Source organism: Gossypium arboreum, chromosome 8, assembly GCF_025698485.1.
Source record: "Gossypium arboreum isolate Shixiya-1 chromosome 8, ASM2569848v2, whole genome shotgun sequence".
In the NCBI taxonomy this organism is placed as follows: domain Eukaryota; kingdom Viridiplantae; phylum Streptophyta; class Magnoliopsida; order Malvales; family Malvaceae; genus Gossypium; species Gossypium arboreum.
Window position 1 is genome coordinate 141,882,862 of NC_069077.1, and position 22,197 is coordinate 141,905,058.

At 34.3% G+C, this 22,197-nt stretch overlaps 2 protein-coding genes across 2 annotated transcripts; one reads left to right on the forward strand and one right to left on the reverse strand.

Moving 5' to 3' along the window:
• The first annotated feature begins 10,699 nt into the window (after positions 1-10,699).
• LOC108468417 (protein NRT1/ PTR FAMILY 8.1-like) lies at positions 10,700-14,402 on the forward strand. Its single transcript, XM_017769303.2, has 4 exons — positions 10,700-10,805; positions 10,897-11,114; positions 11,550-12,103; positions 13,399-14,402. Exons 1-4 carry the CDS (start codon positions 10,700-10,702, stop codon positions 14,249-14,251), a joined length of 1,731 nt encoding a protein of 576 aa, XP_017624792.1. The 3' UTR covers positions 14,252-14,402.
• Positions 14,403-15,538: 1,136 nt separating this feature from the next.
• On the reverse strand, positions 15,539-18,157 carry LOC108468506 (probable sugar phosphate/phosphate translocator At3g11320). Its single transcript, XM_017769386.2, has 4 exons — positions 17,469-18,157; positions 16,700-16,803; positions 16,309-16,537; positions 15,539-15,883 (listed from the first exon to the last, which is right to left on the reverse strand). The coding sequence occupies exons 1-4, from the start codon at positions 17,898-17,900 to the stop codon at positions 15,737-15,739; spliced, it is 912 nt and encodes a 303-aa protein (XP_017624875.1). The 5' UTR covers positions 17,901-18,157; the 3' UTR covers positions 15,539-15,736.
• Positions 18,158-22,197: the final 4,040 nt, after the last annotated feature.

The window sequence follows — 22,197 nt, forward strand, 5'->3', positions numbered from 1 at the left end:
TTTCCATTCCAAAACTTGAGCCATATTCATTGCAACTCCAAGGTTTCCCGGTTGTTGCATCTCCATATCAATTCTAAGTTCCTCTACTAATCTGGCAGGAAAAAGGTTTACTTGTTGTCGAGGTTTAAGATCAGTAGTCCTAGCCAGTAGTGATTGAAATTGACGTTGATATTCTTCTACCATCCCGTTTGTCTCAAGTTTGCAAGTTCTCCCAAGGGTTATTACTCATAGGTGGCCCAAACCCGACATGACAACACTCTCTAAAACGCTCCCAATCCAAATTTGCCTCCTCTTCCTCGATTTGATCAAACCACAATTGTGCTTCTCCTAAGAGATGGAATGAAGCTAAGCCGACTTTGTCTTCTTCGTTGGTCCGCTAATTGCCAAAAAAATTTTCGCATCTTTTTAACCATCCTAAAGGATCACCAACACCATCATAAGTGGGAAATTCCATCTTGGAGTATCTTGGCACCATGCCCCCACTGTGTTGTGAATCTGAATTTCTTTTCTTGCCTCCACTACTGCCTTGTTCTTCATTATTTTTTTCTAAATTCTCTTTTATTGTCTTTTAGACCTAAAGAGATAAAATCGCCATCTGCTCCTCTAATGCTTGTTGCCTTGTAGCCATTTGTTCCATAAATGCCTCCAGCTTGGCTGTCAAAGTTTTTTCGTCACCCATGACAACTGACTCCGATACCAAGTTGTTATGCGCCTTGGTGTAAGATCTAGTCACAGGTCTAGACGAGAAAGTATCCTTGGTTCGACCTATGGTTACTCAAAGCGATTCGTCTTTGATGAACCCTTCCCAAACTAACGTTTGTGATAAAAATAAAACCCCTTTTATTTCATATTGGCGCCTTTTTATAAATTTGTTAATTACAAAGGAAAATCTAATCTAATTCCTAATTTAAAGTCCTAATAGAATTCCTAATTTAAAGTTTATAAGGAAATAAAAACCTAGTAAAACTAAAACTCCCAAAGAAATTAAATAAATGTAGAATTCTAATTCCTATTCCTCCGTTGATATTGTTTTCCAATGAAAACATCTATATCATTACTCCCCCTCTCGGAGTTGAGCTTGTCCTCAAGCTCAAATTCAGGATAAGCTACTCGAAAATTATCAATTGGTTCCCAAGTGGCATCTTCTTGAGGGCATCCTGCCCATTGCACTAATAGTTCCCGCCGACCCCGATTAAGCTTGGTATTAATAATAGCTTGTGGAGTAGGCAAGGCCTTGCCATCATATACTAAGGGCAAGTCTCCTATCGCATCTGGTTGAGGTCCCTTGTATTCTTTGAGGAAAGAAACATGAAATACATCATGTATTCTGCTGCCTGTAGGTAATTCAAGCTGATAGGCCACTGATCCTATTTTGTTCAAGACTTTAAAAAGACCAAAATATTTTGGCAATAACTTGTGATGCTTCTGTTTAGTTATCGTCAATTGTCGATACTGTTGAAGCCGTAACCAAACCCAATCCCCGACTTTAAAATTCAACTCTCTGTGCCTCAAATCATAAGTGGCTTTCATTCGTTGCTGAGCTTGCAAGAGTCTATCCCGAGCATTGTGTAAAAGTGCATCCCTATCTTGTAGAGCCTTATCCACGCCTTCAATCCTTGTAGAACCAAATGAATAGGAGAGAAGTCGAGGTGGATCCTACCGTATACTAATTGGAAGGAGTGGCCTTTAGGGCGGTGTGATATGAGGTGTTGTAGCAATACTCAGCCCATGGAACCTAATCGACCCACTGTCGTGGATGATCACTAGAGAGGCATTGTAGGTACATTTCTATTGTTCGGTTAACTACCTCTGTCTGACCATCAGATTGGGGATGGTATGCTGAGGAAAAAGCGAGCTTAGAACCACTTTGACGAAATAATTCCTTCCAAAACAGGTTGAGGAAAACTTTATCACAGTCTGAAACTATGGATTCAGGCAAGCCATGAAGTTGGAATACCTCTGCAAAAAAGACGGTAGCAACAGATATAGCGATAAATGGATGGGACAAAGGTAAAAATGAGCGTGCTTGACGATCATCACAACCACCTTAAGTACCGATTTCCTTTTACTTTGGGTAGACCCTCCACGAAATCCATAGAAATATCAGCCCCAACATGTTGTGGTATTGGAAGAGGTTGAAGTAAACCTGCGGGCTGTAAATTTTTCCATTTGTGGCGTTGGCATACTAAACAATGTTGCACAAATTCTGAGGTTGCAAGCTTCATTCCTTTCCAAAAAAAATCTTGGCGAAGACGATGCAATGTTTTCAATTCCCCTTCATGTGCCATAACATGTATAGAGGAGATAAGAGTGGGAATAATTGGTGAGGTAGGTAAAAGGTACAACCTCCCTTTGAAGAAAATCAACCCATCTTGTGCAACCCAATCGGGCCCCAACTCTCCTTGTAGAATTCTTTGCTGGAGTTGTGATAATTCTGGGGAAGCTTCTATTTCTCGTCTGATGGCTTTAAGAATTTCAACTTGAAGGAATGAAACAGTCATGAGGTGTGGTAAGTCTTCGTCTTTTCTAGATAAAGCATCTGCAGCCCTGTTCAACTTCTCTGCTTTATATTCCACTCGGAAATCAAACCCCATTATCTTGCTGATCCAATGTTGTTGTGGAGATGTCGTAAGTCGTTGGTCTAACAAATACTTAAGACTGAAGTGATCAGTACGGATGAGGAAATGCCTTCCCCAAAGATAGGGTCGCCAATGAGTCACTGCCTTTGCCAAACCAATTAATTCACGTTCATAGGCAGCCAACTTACGGTGTCGATCTGCAATCTTGCAACTGAAAAAGGCAATGGGGTGTCCCTTTTGCTGTAGTACAACTCCAAACCCGCTGTTCGAAGCATCACATTCAACCACAAATTCCTCCACAAAGTTGGGTAATTGCAAAACTGGGGCTGTTGAAAGAGAAGTTTTTAATTGGGTGAAAGCAACATCAGCTTCCTTAGTCCAGTTGAAGGCATTTTTCTTTAGAAGAGATGTTAAGGGTGCAGCCACTTGTCCATAATTCTTGATGAATTTTCTGTAATATCCTGCCAACCCAAGAAAGCCTCGTAGAGCCTTGGTAGTTTTAGGAGTTGGCCAATCGGTGACATCTTTAATTTTAGTGTGATCAACCTCGACCCCTTCACCATGGATGACATGACCGAGGTAGGTTACCCGAGACTCTCCAAAGAAACACTTGGATTTCTTTAAGAACAACATATTATCCCGCAAGAGTTCAAAAACTAATCTTACATGATGCATATTTTCAGTCCATGTTTTGCTATAAATTAATATGTCATCAAAGAAGACTAAAACAAACTTACGCAAGTAAGGGCAAAAAATGTCATTCATCAAACTCGAAATGTGGAAGGGCATTGGTAAGCCGAATGGCATGACAAGAAACTCAAAATGTCCATGGTGGGTTCGAAGGTGTCTTTTCCACATCAATAGTTGCCATTCTAATTTGAAAATATCCCGATCGTAAATCCAATTTTGTAAAATATTTTGCCCCATGAAGTTCGTCCAACAATTCATCCACGATAGGAATCAGATATTTGTCTTTAACAGTGCAAGCATTAAGCTCTCGATAATCGATGCAAAAACGCCATGACCCGTCATGCTTCTTTACTAATAGTACTGGAGAAGAGAATGGTGATCTACTGGGTCGAATGATTCCTTGTTGTAACATTTGGTCACACTGCTTCTCAATCTCATCCTTTTGAAAATGTGGATATCAATAAGGCCTGACTACAATTGGTCCCGTTCCTGGTTTGAGAGTTATACGATGGTTACATTTGCGGTTAGGAGGTAACCCAGACGGTTCTTGGAATAAATGCGCAAATTCTACCAGTAGCTTATCTAATACTATATTAGTTAAATCCTGTCCCTGTATCAAGTTGAGTCGTAGAACTTCCTCTAGGTGCTGCCCTTGCCAGAGTATCTTCTTCTTGTTTACTGCAAATTGTATAATTAAGGAGCTGAAATCCCATAAAATTGGACCAAGGGTACACAACCATTTAACCCCCAAAATCATATCAAACCCTTCTAATGGTATTGTATAAAAATCAGCTTGAAAGTTGTCATTGGCCACAACGAACTGTACTGATTTACAAATGCCAATGCTAGGAACCCGTTCTCCGTTTGCCACACATACTTGCAACCCCCTTTTCTTTTGTATTTTCAGTCCTAATCTTGGCACTAGACCTTCGCGTAGAAAGTTATGTGTACTGCCTAAATCAACGAGAACTAACACTGTTTTTCCTGACACCTTTGCTGGTAGTTGCATAGTAGATGAATTGCAAGTTCCTCTAATGGCATGTAAGGAAATTTCAAGATCATCTACCTCATCATCTTGCTCATCTTCAATATCTGGTACTTCTATCCAAAATAGCCTTTTACATTTGTACCCCATGGAGTAAGACTCGTCACAATTATAACACAATCCCTTAGCCCTTCTCTCCGCCATCTCTGCTCGTGTTAATCTTTTGATAAATGGTGCGGAAGAACCTATTTTGCTGTTATTCCCCATTGGTTTCGTTGTTTGTCCTCCTCCCTTTGCAAAGCTCTTAGTTGTTGGAATAATGGAATTGCTGCCAGTGTTTTGGGAAACTGACCAGTTTAGATTGGTTTGAGATAACATCTTGGAAGAGACTTTTTATTTCCATTCCAAAACTTGAGCCATATTCATTGCAACTCCAAGGTTTCCCGGTTGTTGCATCTCCATATCAATTCTAAGTTCCTCTACTAATCTGGCAGTAAAAAGGTTTACTTGTTGTCGAGGTTTAAGATCAGTAGTCCTAGCCAGTAGTGATTGAAATTGACGTTGATATTCTTCTACCATCCCAGTTTGTCTCAAGTTTGCAAGTTCTCCCAAGGGGTTATTACTCATAGGTGGCCCAAACCTGACATGACAACACTCTCTAAAACGCTCCCAATCCAAATTTGCCTCCTCTTCCTCGATTTGATCAAACCACAATTGTGCTTCTCCTAAGAGATGGAATGAAGCTAAGCCGACTTTGTCTTCTTCGTTGGTCCGCTAATTGCCAAAAAAATTTTCGCATCTTTTTAACCATCCTAAAGGATCACCAACACCATCATAAGTGGGAAATTCCATCTTGGAGTATCTTGGCACCATGCCCCCACTGTGTTGTGAATCTGAATTTCTTTTCTTGCCTCCACTACTGCCTTGTTCTTCATTATTTTTTTCTAAATTCTCTTTTATTGTCTTTTAGACCTAAAGAGATAAAATCGCCATCTGCTCCTCTAATGCTTGTTGCCTTGTAGCCATTTGTTCCATAAATGCCTCCACTTGGTCATCAAAGTTTTTTCGTCACCCATGACAATCGACTCGATACCAAGTTGTTATACGCCTTGGTGTAAGATCTAGTCACAGTCTAGACGAGAAAGTATCCTTGGTTCGACCTATGGTTACTCAAAGGCGATTCGTCTTTGGTGAACCCTTTCCCAAACTAACGTTTGTGATAAAAATAAAACCCCTTTTATTTCATATTGGCGACCTTTTTATAGGTGTTAATTACAAAGGAAAATCCTAATCTAATTCCTAATTTAAAGTCCTAATAGAATTCCTAATTTAAAGTTTATAAGGAAATAAAAAACCTAGTAAAACTAAAACTCCCAAAGAAATTAAATAAATGTAGAATTCTAATTCCTATTCCTCCGTTGATATTGTTTTCCAATGAAAACATCTATATCAAAATATTATAGATGCCGGGTTCTGCACCTTCGTCCTTCAATCTGGGTACCTAAAGATAATCCATTTGACTTACCTTATGATCCACACGAAGAGAAACCGAATCTTGCGGGAGATAGTTTCCATCAAGAATTCATGACAGTCAACCAAAAGGAAATGCTTTTCTGCAGACACGAAAGCTTCTGTCACAGAACATGGTTGACCCAAGACTTGAATGATGCTCACTTTAATCATTATTATAGTACTCAAAGAAGTCTTGTGGAGGATCCAACAGATCCTAGATTCAAATGGCAATCAGAAAAAGGGGGTGATCACCATCATAATTTCTCTAGTACACTAAGTGATGTTGATATCGTTGAACTAGATGAGTCCAATCACGAAAATGCAACTAATTCATTGGAAGGGAAACAAGAAATGATTAGAGAAATAGCAATGGGCTCTCCTCATGATGTCAAAATGGAGATGGATTCTATAAACAACAATAATTCATGCTACACATCTTCATCTGAAGACACAGAACCGGTCTTAGATCAAACGAGTAAGTCTCCCGAGATATGTAGGGATCAAATGAAAAAGAGCCTTAATCTTTTAGTTCCTCCTAAGGGGAAAACTCTACATACACTTCCCTATGATTTCAATCCATCTCCAGCTAAAAGGCCTAGGCCGGAGTTCAATTTGTTTTACTGTACATATAATCGACATTGTCCTACTTCAACTTGTTCCGTAGCTTCTGATTTGCAAGTTGAGATCTCAGAAGTTGGTTCACCTCCATTTACAACAGGTTCATCAATTGATGGTGATCAGTTACATATGATGATCGTGATGTTGATGGGGACATCCGTTCCGAAAGTGAAGTATGGGGAGAGGCAAATGGAGAAAAACCAAAAGAATTACATGATATTATCGAAGAGTATCCCGTCAAAGTAGACCTTTCGGGTTTAAAGACGAAACCCGATGAGCCAAATGCTTCTCTTCAGAAACCTATGGAAGAATTGAAGGTAAAACCGATAACTCAAAGAGCTTCTAGTGTTTCAGACTCGAAATCATATGAATCTAAAACACCTTTGGAATCTAAAAAGAAGATGGAGAAATGCCAACCTGGGGATGCACCGAATGCAGTTCAAAGTGGAGACAAGTTGATAGAGGACAACAATTCTGGATCGAAACAAAGATTTGACGATCCAATCGTGATGGCTCTAAATCAAAGATTGTTGATTGAACAAGTTCCTGAAAACAAATTTTCATCTCCAAGGTCAGTATAACCAGAAAATATCCTGGACGATGATATACCTCTTATCAGATGTTGAGCAGCCACAAGAAAACCCGAAATGAACGGAAGCTGGTTGTGAATTCAATAGATCAGTCATCCAGTAATAGCAGTCACAAAACATTCAAGGTCAGTAATACATTTAACAGGTCTTGGGGTCATATACAAGTATAGAAACAATCTGTATGCTATGTTACTTGGACTCCAAGGTAAATATAGACACTCGGTCTATGTTCGATATAAGTTTTTCAGACACCAGTGTCAAACATGGGTACCTTAGAAAAAAAAATGAATTCTCTGTAACTTAGAGCAAGTATGTGGTATGTGGTAGTCTAACATAGACTTACCAAATGTTCAACAGGGGTCATCTATGTCCATGCTCGTGATTCTAAAGGTGAGTCCTAAATATTAAGTAGAGAAAAGGCTGTGCCTGTTGTGGAACAGGCCACTGAGGCAGCTAGTACACGATCTGTTGAAGATAATAAATTTGGAAACTGAAAGATTAACCGAAGCTAAGGCCAACTCTGGCTTATCAACTTCGGCAGGAGAACACGGCAAAGAAGGAGGATAATCACAAAGCAAACGACATTGCCATGGATACATCGAAGCCGACAGAATCCGAAGTGAAACCAACTAAGCTTGAGGGAAACGATAGCAACGTAGTGTCAAAATGAGGCGATTTCACACAATTCCGGCATGTCTAGAAGCTATGCTCAACATTTACACCATAGAAAAAACTGAAACTTCCTCCATCCACGAATCAATGTAGCAAATTTTTAGTTACTGTAAATTTTGAACATAACAATTTTGACAACATTTTGGTACATAAAAAAAAGTAGAACTGCAAAAATTGTCAAAGTGAAATACTAACCCATTGACCTTGTAATGAAAGTTAAATATTCTAGTTTCATTGCTTCATCCAATTCATAGATAAACTATAATCCTTTTTTTAGATAGCTTTTACAGGGGTGAATCTAGAAAATTTTATAGTGAGGATCGAAATTAAATTATAAATTTTAAAAATATCAATTTCAGAGGGACTAAACATAATTTTTTTCATTTTGAAAGAACCAAAGTACAATTTTAACATATATGAACTTAAAATTTTCATTATTTGAAAGGACTGAATCACATGATTTCCATTTTTGGGGTCCCTTTAAATCCACCCATGAGCTTATGCATTTTTGGCCCCCCTTAAATTTGTCCTTTAATTTCTTCAAAATTTATGAAATTAAAGTTAATATAATGATAAAATTACAATTTGACCCCTTAAAATTTTATTTTTCATTTTCACCCTTAATTTAGAGAAAGGGCTCCTAGCAAATACCATCATTTCATGTCTCAAAAGAGGGTTTAATCTTATAAAAATCATGATCAAAGTATTAGCTTCACAAGTTATTCTTGAAAAAGACTTGGCCTAGCTAGACAAAATATTACAAGACAATAATCATGTACTAAAATATGTATTAATGGTGTTTAAATCTGTCGAATGTGTCATGTTTTTAAATTATGTCCTAAATTATTGGCATTAACGAAGGTGTGAAAGTAAATATAGCATTCATATTAAATGATAAACACATCATTAAGAAACTAATTAATTAACATCAAATGAACTGGCTGCTTTGATTACAAGTTTTGTATATATCATCAAGCTTGTCCTTTTTTGGACAAGAAGTTCAAACCAAATGGCTTCAGACTGCACTTTTGTTCACATTACTATTTGTTTTTAAAGTCAATCCAAATATATGTTTTAATATTCCACCAATGATGCTTGATGAAAATTAATAAACATTTTTATACCGTCATTTGTTGAAGAAATAAAGGAATCTCTGGGACAAGAGGCCGAGGTTAGTAGACTAAGGTATAGAACTATACTTCTACTATTTGACTTTGATTAGAATAGAGTTTTTCAACCCTTAAATAGATATAGTTAAAACTTCTCTTGTATTATTCGTTTGTCAATATTAGTGAATTTCTTCTCCTCTACCGTGGTTTTTTCCCGAAAGGATTTTCACGTATAATTTATGTGTTCTTTTTTTTTCTTTTTTTATTACTTTGCGATTGTTCTACTGTCATTATCGATGTTTATTATAACAATTAAATAGATTAATTTAATCACAATATTATTAAAAAAATTAAATATAGCTAAATTGAAATAGAGCTAATACTTATAATAGTCTCTGAAGTTAATATTTTTAAAGTTTTTATAGTTTTGTAAATGAATTTTTGTTTAGAATTGAATTGCAACTAAAATTAATAATTTGTAATATATTTTATATAATAATTGTTAACTCTATTACAATTTAGACTTGTTTGATTCTTTTTAATAATATAGGAACTAAATTTATCCAATCCTTATAATATCTGATCTCTTAAGTATTTTGACCCTTTTTATCATATGATAGTATTAATCTATATTTGATATGAACTTTATCTCTAAACTTTTTTCATCCATATTAGTCTTGGAACTTGACAACTTTTTTAAATTTGGTCCCAAAACTTGAATTTTGCCACATTATCATCTAGAATGTTTTTTTTTATATAAAAAATATAAACTTTTTAATATTTTTTTTGTATGTTCTTAGATTTTATAGAAGTTCCTTCAAAATTTCAGTACGAAATCCAAGACCAACTTGAGAAAAATTGTCAAGTTTCCAGATTAAAGTGGACCGAAAAAAAATTCAAGGACCAAATTGAAAAAGATTATCAAATTCAGAGATTAAATATTACTTTGACCCTTGATATAAAAAAATGAAGAAACGTCCCGTGGACATCCAGGTGATGTAAGAAGTGAAAGGCATTAAAAACCGAAAAAAAAAATTAATCACACATTTTTAATGAAATTTAAGAGGAAGAAGCAACACAAGTTATGGTTTTTTTGGATTTTTGGAAGCATATATAAGAGTGTAATGACAATACCTTTGATGAAACTCATCGCTCTCCCTTTGTGGAAACCAAAGTCATCATCTCCTTCAACTCTCATTTTATTTTGCAAGAAAACCATTGTTGATCCACTTGTTACTTGAAGCTTAAGGTACACCAAAACAAACCCAATATTCCTTTTATCTCATGCGTCAATTTTCTTTTTATTTTCTTCAACCTGGAAAATTCATTCATTTCAATACAATCTTTCAGTGCTGTTTTTGAAAATTCTTGGAGCAATACACTATTAAAACATGATTCAATGCAACCCAAAGTCATCTTTTTAATCTTTAAGCTGAAGTTTGTCAGCTTAAACTAGACCAGGAGTGCACATACTATAGCATATAGACCTAGCAATTCGTATATTTGTGTCATGTTTTTAGATTTCAAGTTATTCAGTCCATATCATGTTCATGTTATTCTTTTGTGTCCCAAGGTATTTTGAGACACTCGTCCATGCCTACACTAGACTAGGAGTGTGAATAGACTATAGCATGTAAACCTAGCGTGTATTTGTGTCGTGTTTTTTGATTTCAAGACAGTCATCCATATCATGTTCATGTTATTCTTTTGTGTCTCAAGGTATTTTGAGTCACTCATTCATATCATGTTTATGCAAAAGTTTGGCAGCCTCAACCAGACTAAGAATGTATAGATTATAACATGTAAACCTAGAACTTGTATATTTGTGTCTGTTTTTCGATTTCAAGACACTCATCCATAACATATTCTTCTTTTGTGTCCTGAAGTATTATAGCATGTGAACACTATCTTGATCCAAGTTTTCACAGTTTCAGGCTTTGACAAATGGAAGAAGATGATATATATACAAAAGATGGGACAGTGGATTACAAAGGAAATCCAGCTAATAAGAAGACAACTGGAACCTGGAGAGCTTGTCCCTATATCATAGGTAATCAAAACGGAAGCCATTAAACGAACTTGAAATTAATAGTTAAAAGATACGAGATTTTGATGTTTCACATTGGCCTTTTATCAAACAGGTAATGAGGGTTGTGAAAGATTGGCATACTATGGGATGAGCACCAATTTAGTGCTTTATTTCAAGCATCAATTAAACCAGCATAGTGCAACCGCTTCCAAAAATAACCAGAACTGGAGTGGAACATGTTACATTACACCATTGATTGGTGCATTTCTAGCTGATTCTTATCTAGGAAGATATTGGACAATTGCTTGTTTCTCAATCATCTATATCATTGTAAGTATACTTCGATTCCAAGTAATACATACGAAATCTATAGTCTATTAAAAGTATCATGGAGTCCCTTATATTAGAAGGTGGATTGCATTTTATCTCTTTTACTCAAAAAATGTATAAATTAGTCTTTATACGTACGTTGGATCAAAAAGTAATATAGTTCTCTTTATTTCTACTGTCAAAAACTAACATGATTGACAAAATAACTAGAAAGTTACACGTGTACCTCATTATGACGTATAAAAACCAGTTTTTAACAGTAAAAATAGATAGAAATTTTAATAGAAGGACGAATTTACTCTTTGATTTAATATATAATGATTAATTTACCTATTTTCTGAATAAATGAGGTAAAATATCATCCGACTCCTAATATAAGAGCCTCCATAATTCTTTTTACCTTTATAGTCCCTCACTGAGATAATATTGATATAGGGAATGACACTTTTGGCAATGTCTGCATCGATCGATGGCATGAAGCCATTTTGTTATTCGAAAGATAATTGCAACCCGACCGATACGCAAAGCGCCATGACTTTTCTAGCGCTGTACCTAATAGCGCTAGGAACAGGTGGGATTAAACCATGTGTTTCGTCATACGGAGCCGATCAGTTCGACGACACGGACGAAAGGGAGAAGATACACAAGAGTTCATTTTTCAATTGGTTCTATTTCTCAATAAACATTGGTGCACTCATTGCAGCATCTGTGTTGGTATGGGTTCAAACCAATGTGAGTTGGGGATGGGGTTTCGGCATCCCGGCTATAGCCATGGCTATAGCTGTCGGGTTTTTCTTTACGGGCACTCGTTTATATCGGAACCAAATACCCGGTGGCAGCCCTCTCACACGTCTATGTCAGGTTTTGGTAGCATCCATTAGGAAATATAATGTTGCAGTGCCTGCTGATATGTCTCTTTTGTATGAAAAAGCAGATGCAGAATCTAATATCAAAGGAAGCCGCAAGATTGACCATACCAATGATCTTAGGTCAGCTTTTTAAGCTTTTAAATCATCATTCATTACATTGTGAATTTGCAACTAACATTATTCAGATTGCATTTTTACTCTTTCAACTAAGAAAATAGGTTAATTAGTCCCTATACTAAGAAAATAGGTTAATTAGTCCTTATACGTTATATTAAAAAGTAAACTTGTCATTTCTATTAAAAATTTTATTTATTTGTACTGTTAAAACTAGTGTGTCTAATGGAATAATCAGATAGTGCCACGTGTACCTCATGCTAATATACAATGACTAGTTTTTAATAGTAGAAACGGATAGAATTTTTAACTCAATGATCAATTTGCTCTTTGATATAACTTAGAAAGACTAATTTGATCATTTTTTAGTAGGGAGGGTAAAATGCAATCTGACTCCTAATACAAGAGCCACTATGATACTTTTTGAAGTTTAGTGATCGATTTAAATTCTAGACAATAGTTTGAGTACATTTCATGAATTAACTCGAAAATAATTGATATTCTAATTGGGGTAATATTATTTTTGATCTCTCAACTTGGCAACTAGGTTCACTTTAGTACATGTACCTTTTTTTTGTTCACTTTTGCACTTGAATTTGGCAACTAATTCTATTTTGGTCCTTGAACTTGAAAACTAAAAATTTAACAACATAACACTTTGATATTATACCACATCATCAGAGTGTCACATTTAGTGTTTTAATAACTGATGGTTGAATCGGTTATTCTAACGATTCCTGATTCAACCAGTTCAGTTTGTTCGACTATAGAATCAACAATAATTAAATAATTAATTAAAATTCATTTAATTAATTTAACTTGTTTAATTGTTTATTCTTTTCGATTTTCGATTTTTATCAATTTCAAGCCGTTTTTGAGTTAACCGATTGAAGTCCTTTGTTTGGACCTTTATATCAATAAGTTCTCAATTTGTCCAATCTGGTCATATTTCAATAAAATGTTGGCCATATCATCAAATGTTGACAAAATCTAAGTTCACAGACGAAAATGAATCTAGTTGACAAGTTCAAAAAAAAGTGGACCCTAAAAAAATATTGGCTCCAAAATGGACCTAATTGCTAAAGAGCCAAAAACTTATATTATCCCATTCTAATTATACAAGTCTGGCTGTACCGTGGCTGATGATGGACTGATGGTAATGGAAGGCAGCAAGGGAGGCTTCTGCGCCAAAATTTTGGGAACTTTTTTCTAAGACCCAAACAATTTTTGAAAATTATAATTAAGTTCACAAACATTTTGAAATTTTTAATTAGACTCTCACTATGGCTGCAATTTTTCAGTTTCTTCGACAAAGCAGCAGTGGAAACTCAAACAGACCAATTAAAAGGCATTAATCCGTGGCGACTTTGCACCGTCACACAAGTCGAAGAACTCAAAGCTATAATCCGATTACTCCCCATATGGGCTTCCGGCATCATCTTTGCCGCCGTATACAGCCAAATGAGCAGTTTATTCACCTTACAAGGCGAAAGAATGGACACTCGCGTAGCCCACTCCAACTTCCATATCCCACCAGCCTCACTTTCAATCTTCGACACCCTCAGTGTCATTTTCTGGGTACCATTCTACGACCGAATCATCGTCCCGACGACCCGAAAATTCACCGGCCGGAAAAACGGATTAACCCAACTTCAACGAATTGGAATTGGACTCTTCATATCAATCTTCGCCATGGTAGCCGCAGCTATCTTAGAACAAGAACGGCTTAAAATAGTGAAAAAACATAACTATTACGACTTAAAAGAGATGCCATTGACAATTTTCTGGCAAGTCCCGCAGTATTTCCTCATTGGGTGTGCTGAGGTTTTTACCTTTATTGGACAATTGGAGTTCTTTTATGAACAAGCACCGGATGCCATGAGGAGTTTTTGTTCGGCGTTGTCGTTAACCACCGTGGCTGCAGGTAGTTATTTGAGTTCATTGTTGGTTACAATTGTTACTAGTATTACGGCTAAAGATGGGAAACTGGGGTGGATACCGGATAATTTGAATCATGGCCATATTGATTACTTTTTTTGGTTGTTGGCTGGTTTAAGTGTGGCGAACTTTGGGGTTTTCATCGGGATAGCGAAATGGTATACGTATAAGACGGCGGTGGGGACTGTGCCGTTGAATCAGAAAGAAGCGAAATGAAGAAGACGAAGTTGTAACATTAGTGTTCGGAGTGTTTTATAAGATTATATATGGTGCTGTCTGTTTTTATCATGTTTTTCGTTGTTTCTATTTACGTATCCTTAGCATCTTTTTTGTATTGTGTCTCTCTATTTTTAGAATTTTAACTTTTTAGTCCTTCGTTTGCATTAAGACTAAAATTTTTGAAATTAAAAAAAAAATAGTCACAAAGAGTGATTCAATTAGTGAACATAGATTAAATCTAGAACTTTATGCATAATACATGACTAATAATATAATTTAACCAAACAACTATCATTTTGTCAAGATTAAAATTTAAAAATTTAAAAATTACAGGGACTAAAAGTGATCAAATTAAAGTACAAACACTAAATTCATGATTTGTACAAAGTACAATGTCTAATATTCAAATTTTGACCAATGTAAAATCTCATATTCAGACTTTTTATAATTTTAAATATAACCCTCAACATTTACATTTTTATTAATTTAACCATTATTAACTTTTCAAAAGAGTTAAATCCATCTTTTAATAGAAATGCTAACTAAAACATTAATTTTTAACGGCTTACTTCATGTTGATATAATATTATTTGTCTTATATGTTATGTCAATAAATTATTTAATAAATTGTAAAATATCCAAAATTAAAATATATATATATAATTCATAAAAATTCAAATACAAATTATTATGAAATACATGTGAATTGTCATACGGACTATTATGCTTAAAAATTTAACATTTTAATTAGTATTTACGATATAAAATAGCAATTCGACTATTTTAGAATGTTGATAGTCAAATCTAACTCTAAAAATAATTAAGGATCAAATTGATAAAAATATAAATATTATAAACTAAATTTATTATTATGCCTTTAGACTTTTAAAATTTAGTTATATTTGTTTGCTATAATCAATATCGCAGATCAATTGATCAAACTAATTGAATAAAAATAAAAATTAAATTACATAATCCATGAATCATTTATTTCTAATTGAACTGACAAAAATTGATGGTTTGATTGGTTAGACCGAAACCAAAAAAAACTCGGTCATAATGGATCAACCATAGGCCCGATCCTACCCATTTGTTATATCCATTGGCGGGAACCAACGAACTCAGTCCCTCTTTGGTTTAATGCTTTCCCAAGTCCCTCTACTATTCAAGTTTTTAAAATTTAATTTCTCTATTCTTATTTCAAGAGATTTATTTTTTGTAACTATTTGATTTAAAAATAAATAATCAGCTGATTTAAAAAGAAAAGAAGAAGAAGAAGAAAAATCTAATCAAATTTTGCCAAATTCTCCATAAAAGAAGACACATTGGTTCAACAAAAATTACAAAATTCTTCCTTCAATTTTGTTTCACTCAACAGCCTAATCCAACACTAAAAAACACATAATATTTGTTGAATTTGTACCCAAATATATATATATATATATATATATATATATCCCTATTGCTTAATGGCCCCTTTATTTACATACTGCGTTTTTTAGCTTCAGTATAAAGAATAACCCCTGCCACTGTGAGTGAGTATCCAAGCATCCCGGTAATTGATACTGGATTTTTGAATATCAAGATCGATATAACCACGGCCACCGCGCCTTTCGCGTTTCCCAACACCTACAACGACGACAACAACTTGAATGCTTGAAAAAAAACAAATTATTATATACATATTAGGCATTTACTCGTATTCGATAATGCATATATTTGTAAGGTAAAAGTACCATAGAAGCTCTCGTACTAGGAGTCGAATTGCATTCTGACTCCTCTACTCAAAAAATGAGAAAATCAATCCCTATGTATTAGATCAAAGAGCAAATTGATCATTCTGTTAACGGTTTCATCATTTTCTACTATTAAAATTGGTCCATATATGTTAGCATGAAGTACATGTGACATACCACGTGTTAAGGGATATATTTGCTCTTTAATCGAATATATAGGGACTAATTTGTTTATTATTTTGTTAAAATGTAATCTGAATTTTAATATAAAAGCCTCTATGATAATTTTACCATATTCACTAGTGATTGTTTTTTTACCTGGAGAGTCAAGGGACTGGTATGCTTGGTGACCAAGAAATTGGCTAAGTTGACAAAATAAGCAAGTGCTGAATTGAAGAGGAGATATATTAAGAACTTCCAATCATCTCTTGCAAGTGCAATGGTGATGCCAACTACACCTTTTTCCATGTAAAGAGCTGCTGGGAAAAGGGCCAGGACAGCTATAGGTGCCATGTACATTAATAGGTTCATGGAGTTGAGCTTTTCCCTAATCAATTTAAACCCCAAAATTAGATTTCATAAAGACAAAAAAGCATTTCCGAGAGCAAAAAACCCTTTGTTTAGCATTGGTTTTACCATCAAAAAGTGTTTTAGACAGTCAAAAGCAACGGTAAACACACTCTAACTCCAAAAATGTCAGGTCCCTTACCCTTCGGAAGACAGCAAAAGGCCTTGAAGCACTGATTTAAGAGCTCTTGCTGCTGTGGCACCAATACACATCATAAATCCAAACAGATGAAACAATGGTTCTCCCTTCATCCATGCATAAGAACCAAATCAATAACCAGTGGCAATGATTATCATCAAGTATAATGCAAAAACCAACCATTTAGATCAATAAAATTCAATCTATTTTCAAAGTGTTGTTCTTCGAGAGTTAACAGACCCTTAACAGCGAGGTGAAGATAAAAATTTTGGGACAGAATTAAATAATATATTTTTATGAGAATAAAAATATAATTTTGTCATTTTAATAATCTATATATTTATAATTTGTAGAGGACTAAATTAAATTTTTATCATTTTAATAGCCTAGATTCACCCCTGCTTAAAAAGTTCAATTTCAAGATTAGTGTCTATATTAAGTTTTGTCTCCGAATCTTCTTTGAGCCCTCTACTTTATAAATACGTCAAATTTCTTAAATTCACGCAAACATCATAAATTCAATATCTATCATATTAAAAAAGATGAATCAACTCTCAAAATCACGATAAAAAGCTTAAAATTTTCTCAACACAAATTAAAGGCGAATTCTAGGGGTAAGCAAGGACTAATCCTAAAAAAGTGATTAAATTAAAATTATAATTATAATAAAATTACAATTTAATTCTTTAAAAGGGGAAGAAATTATGTTTAACCTCTTAAAAGTTAATGAAATAGTAACACAAATATTGAGATTTGAAATTTTAAGGCTTACCCCACTGGCAATAATAACACCAGCGACAACAGGCACGAGTGTAACATACGTAATCCAACCTTCCCTTTTAGAAGTCATAACCACCGCAAAAACCGCCGTGAAAAACGGCGTAGTAGCACCAACAGCTTGATTAAACGACACAGGAAGGTACCTAAGCGAAATATTCCCGCCGACGACCGACAAACAAAAGATGAACCCCAAAGCTGATATCTTCATCATCTGCAACCGTGACTTCACCCTTTGCATCGGAGCTATTTTCAGCCATTCAATAGCAATATAACTCAGCAACGAACAAGCCATCATATGGCACAAGGTGAGGAAAATTGGGTACTTGAACCCATAATTACTTAACAAGAACTTGTTCAATAACAAAACCCCAATGTTCGAGGCGTACCATGATGCTATTAAACCGATCGTAAATAAACTTCTCATTGGATTTTTTTTTTTTAAAAACAATCTTTTTTTCTGGGTTTTTTATAAGGAAGAAATTGAATTGCTGGGTTGAACCCAAAGAATTTTCTTTTTTATCAGATTATAGAGAATTTAGCATTGGGATTTGGGTGTTAATGGAAGAAGAATTAAAGTTTTGATTTTTTCTTGAAAGGGGGGGGGGGAATTAGAGAAACCTGAGGTGATGGTTTTTTAATCTCAGGTTTTTGAGGAGGTTAAATCGGAGAAGAGTTCTTGTTCTTCTTAAATTTTTGTTGTGTTGTATTACTTTATATTTTATTTGAGTGAGGGAAAAATAGTAATGTAACCCTTCAATTAGCCGTTTTTTCAGTTTTATCCTACGAAAATAAATAGATTTTCTTGCGTTTTCCCACAAACCAAACACATCTTTTGTTTTCCATGAGTATGTGGATTGATGTAAAATTTGAAGGCTGAGAATTGTAAGAATTAGTATTTGAGCTTCCTCTCCACTAATTTGTTCCTCCCACATTTTTTAGAAAAAAAATTACAAATACAAATTATTAATAAAAATTAAAACAACAGATTAAAATTAAAATATCACCCAACTTAAATTAAAATAATTTTATATAAACTTTATATATATATATATATGTAATAGAATTTAAATAAGAATAAATTTTAAATTAAGAATTTATACACAATTTATCGAAAATAGAGTCTGATCTGAATATCTCAAGATTTTCAAACCTATTAATAAATATTGGTTGTAATAATAATACACATTGTATTTTCAAAAAATTAAATTTAAATCTTAAAGACAAATAAGTAATAATAAACCACGAAAGCATTAATTTCCATAAACCGAAAAATGATTTCTCCGATAAATTTTTCTTATATTTTTAAGTGAAAATCGATATCTAAACTATAAATTTTGTTTCATTTTATTTTAAAACAGGCTTAATTAACAATTTGGCTCTTAAAGTATTCATTTTCTCACTTTGATACCTTAATTTTTTTGTCCCAATTTAGTACTTAAACTATGTATCCGTTATATTTTTTACGTGAAAAACAAACATTTCTTTTATTAAATATATATACACATTAAAAAATAAAAATTGAAATAAATAAAAATTTATAATCTAGAAATCACATATAAATTATAAAAAATTACAAAAATAAGATAATTGAAAAGAAATCAGTTAAAAATAATAATATTATTACAATAAATTGTAAAATTTATTAAAATTTGTAAAAATATTAAAAGGTTTAAAATATTTTTATAAAATTATAAAATATATAATTCTAGAATTCTAAAATGGTATTTAAATTCCATTTTTTGCAATTACTTGAAATTTTAATTTTTTAATTTTTATAACAATTTTCAATTTGTAACATTATTTTGATTTTTACAGTTTATAAATATAACTCCCCAATTTTCGGGAATTCTGTGAATGTTGGCAAAATTTCATGCTTTGATTTTGTCATTTGTGAGTGAAATTATGAAATAGGACCTATGTGAAAATGTTTGAAAATGCTATAGGCTAATTTGTAGTAGCCAAATAAATAGTAGTGCAAAATAGGAGGATTTGCATGTCAAACCTCCCATTTTACAAGAAGTGGCCGGCCATCATGTTGTTGAAGACAATATGTGCACTTGATATCCATAATTTATGGTACAAATTGATAAAAATTGATAATGGGTTAGGTAAATGTTCCATGATGGGCATGATAAGCATTATGGGCATTTTTTTTATTGACATTATGGCATAGGTATGTCACAAATAATATAGGTTATTTTGTGTCATAAAATGTTGGGTAATAAAATAACAAAAGGATGAAAAGAACAAAGTTTTGTCCATCTTTGTTCATCATAGCCGAAAGTTAGAGAAGAGAAAGGAGAGGAGAAAGCTCTTGAGTATTCGGTCACTAGGAGGAGGAAAATTGAAGGTAAGTTCTTGGTACCTTGCTTCTATTTTGAGGTTCATGAGTTCTTCTTGATTCTACCTTAACTCTTGAAGCATATTTTGGTTTTTAGTTGTGTTGTGAGCATTTAGTCATGAATTAAAATGAAGGAAATGGTTGTTGTTTCATGTTCTTTTGATGAAAAATGGAAGATAGGTGAAGTTGAGCCAAACAAATGAGCATGCATGTGCCTTAGATGCTAAAGGGAAAAATTGGCTAACATGTTGTGCTTTAAAATGATGAAATGGAGATTATACTTAAGTAAAACCATAGATATGTGATGATTGATTGGTGATATACATGTTTAAATAACATGCATACAAGGTATGTGTGAAAGAGTGATTTGGTAATAAATCTGCTTGGGACAACAGCAGTAACGTGACTTTGGAAAATCACCATAAATTGTGGGAGATGAATTAGAAGCTGAATAAATTATGTAATTAAAGCTTATTGAGTCTAGTTTCAAATGAAATAAACAAGAACATATTTTGAATTCTGTACAATGAGAAATTTGATTCGTAATGAAGAGTGGTCAGATTAGTCAAACAGTGAAACATGTGAAACTTTGAGAAAAATCTGGTATTGATTGGCTAAACCAAAAATTCTGAAAATTTTATGGATAGAAGATATATGAGTCTATTTTCAGGAAAAATTAACGGCACTTGATTTGGAGTTTCGTAGCTCCAGTTATAAATGATTTAGTGACTTTTGCTCAGGAAGACAGCTTGCAGTGAAATTATGATTATGTGGTAAACATTGACAAAAATTTGTTAATGAGTTGCTTATTGATTTCTTATAAGCTTACTATGATCTGTAGGTGTGGTTGGCTGAATATTGTAAGGAGTTAATATGTAGTTCGTATTTGAATAGTTAGATTAACGTGTTAGTAATCCAATTGTAGGCAGTTCGTGTGTGGATCTCGTCAGCATATCATCGCAAACAGGTGTGTAACTAACACCCTCTTATAGACTAGATCGGCACAAGCCGAAAAGCCGAAATGCCAAAAAGCCGGTATTTTGAGATCTTGCAAGTGTGTGGATGCTCATGAGATTAATAGTTTGATGTATATGGTAAATTAAAGTGATAAGACTGCAGAGTGCGCGATTCTGTGCATTTCGATATTTTTGGGCTTAATGGGCCAAAAACGGGATAATGGGCCAACGGGCCCAAATTTTTAAGAAAACGCGGTAAGTGTTTCTGATAAATACGTAAATGGCTATGTTATGTATGAAAACCTTAAGAATAGTTAAATTACTTGAATACCCTATGTATGCAAAATTATCATTATACCCTAGGGTTACTTTTGGTGAAAAGCATGACGATCGATTACGTATGATGTACGCCATGATTATATATCTATTGCATGGGGACTTGGGTTATACTATGGAGGAAGCGCCCGGTGGCTATGCCACAATTATCGATCTGGTGGCTCGCCACATATATCTCTCTGGTGGCTATGCCACAATTATCTGATTCGTGGCTCGCCACAAATATCTGCTCGTGGATCGCCACAATATTCAGATCTGGTGACTTCGTCACAATATCCGCGATCTCGCTGCGATTTCTATGGTGTGTAGCGGTTGGGTGGGCGAGTAGTCTCCCACATGGTGTAAGGTGATGCGGGGTGTTATGGATGAATCGGTTGGGTTTACGCATAAACATGTAATATCTGTTACGCTCATTATGGGCTTATGGGCTTTATTTTGAATTCTATTCCGGGCTAAGGCCAACTTATTCTATTTCTGTGGTTTGAGCTGATATAGGCTATGGTTGGGTTAATTTACACACTGAGTTTCCCCAAACTCACCCATTTTATTTTCATCCACGCAGGTAATCCCCAACCATAGTGGGCTTGGAGCTATGAGAGAATTCGGAGTGGCCACCCGTTCTGAAAGTTTGATTTTCTTCTGGTGAACTGGACATCCTTTTATTTACGTTTGAAGTTTTGGGTTTTTAAATGTAATAAGGCCGCTTAATTATTTTTGATGGTTTTAATATGTATTACTAAGATAGGTATTACCTATTTTAAGCTGTTGAAATTGGATGACTTTAGGCGTGTTTTCAAAAACAACAATTGATTTCAAAATAACACGACAACAAGCAAAGCATCCGCAATGAAAGTATTTTCCAAAATTTATCACTTTTCCTAAAAATGACTTAATCAAATCGGTTTCCTAGAAATATCCATGACGTTAGGGTGTGGCAATGGCGGTATGCATGTCTAGGATTGGATCCGAAGGGAGCTTGGTACTTAAGCAATCCGATAGACTCACCACCTCTTTTCCGGTTTCCTACCTGGTGCACAGATTCCATTCACTTTAACCTATAATGAAATTATCTTTTAAAACACTAGGTA

What these genes read in the sequence shown, in the direction of transcription:
- LOC108468417 (XM_017769303.2), top strand. Translation starts at nt 10,700, where the DNA reads ATGGAAGAAGATGATATATATACAAAAGATGGGACAGTGGATTACAAA. An exon ending in TCTCAATCATCTATATCATT is followed by an intron (nt 11,115 to 11,549) that starts GTAAGTATACTT and finishes ATATTGATATAG; the next exon opens with GGAATGACACTTTTGGCAAT. An exon ending in GACCATACCAATGATCTTAG is followed by an intron (nt 12,104 to 13,398) that starts GTCAGCTTTTTA and finishes GCAATTTTTCAG; the next exon opens with TTTCTTCGACAAAGCAGCAG.
- LOC108468506 (XM_017769386.2), bottom strand. Translation starts at nt 17,900, where the DNA reads ATGAGAAGTTTATTTACGATCGGTTTAATAGCATCATGGTACGCCTCG. An exon ending in GTGTTATTATTGCCAGTGGG is followed by an intron (nt 16,804 to 17,468) that starts GTAAGCCTTAAA and finishes GCATGGATGAAG; the next exon opens with GGAGAACCATTGTTTCATCT. An exon ending in CTTTTGCTGTCTTCCGAAGG is followed by an intron (nt 16,538 to 16,699) that starts GTAAGGGACCTG and finishes TAAATTGATTAG; the next exon opens with GGAAAAGCTCAACTCCATGA.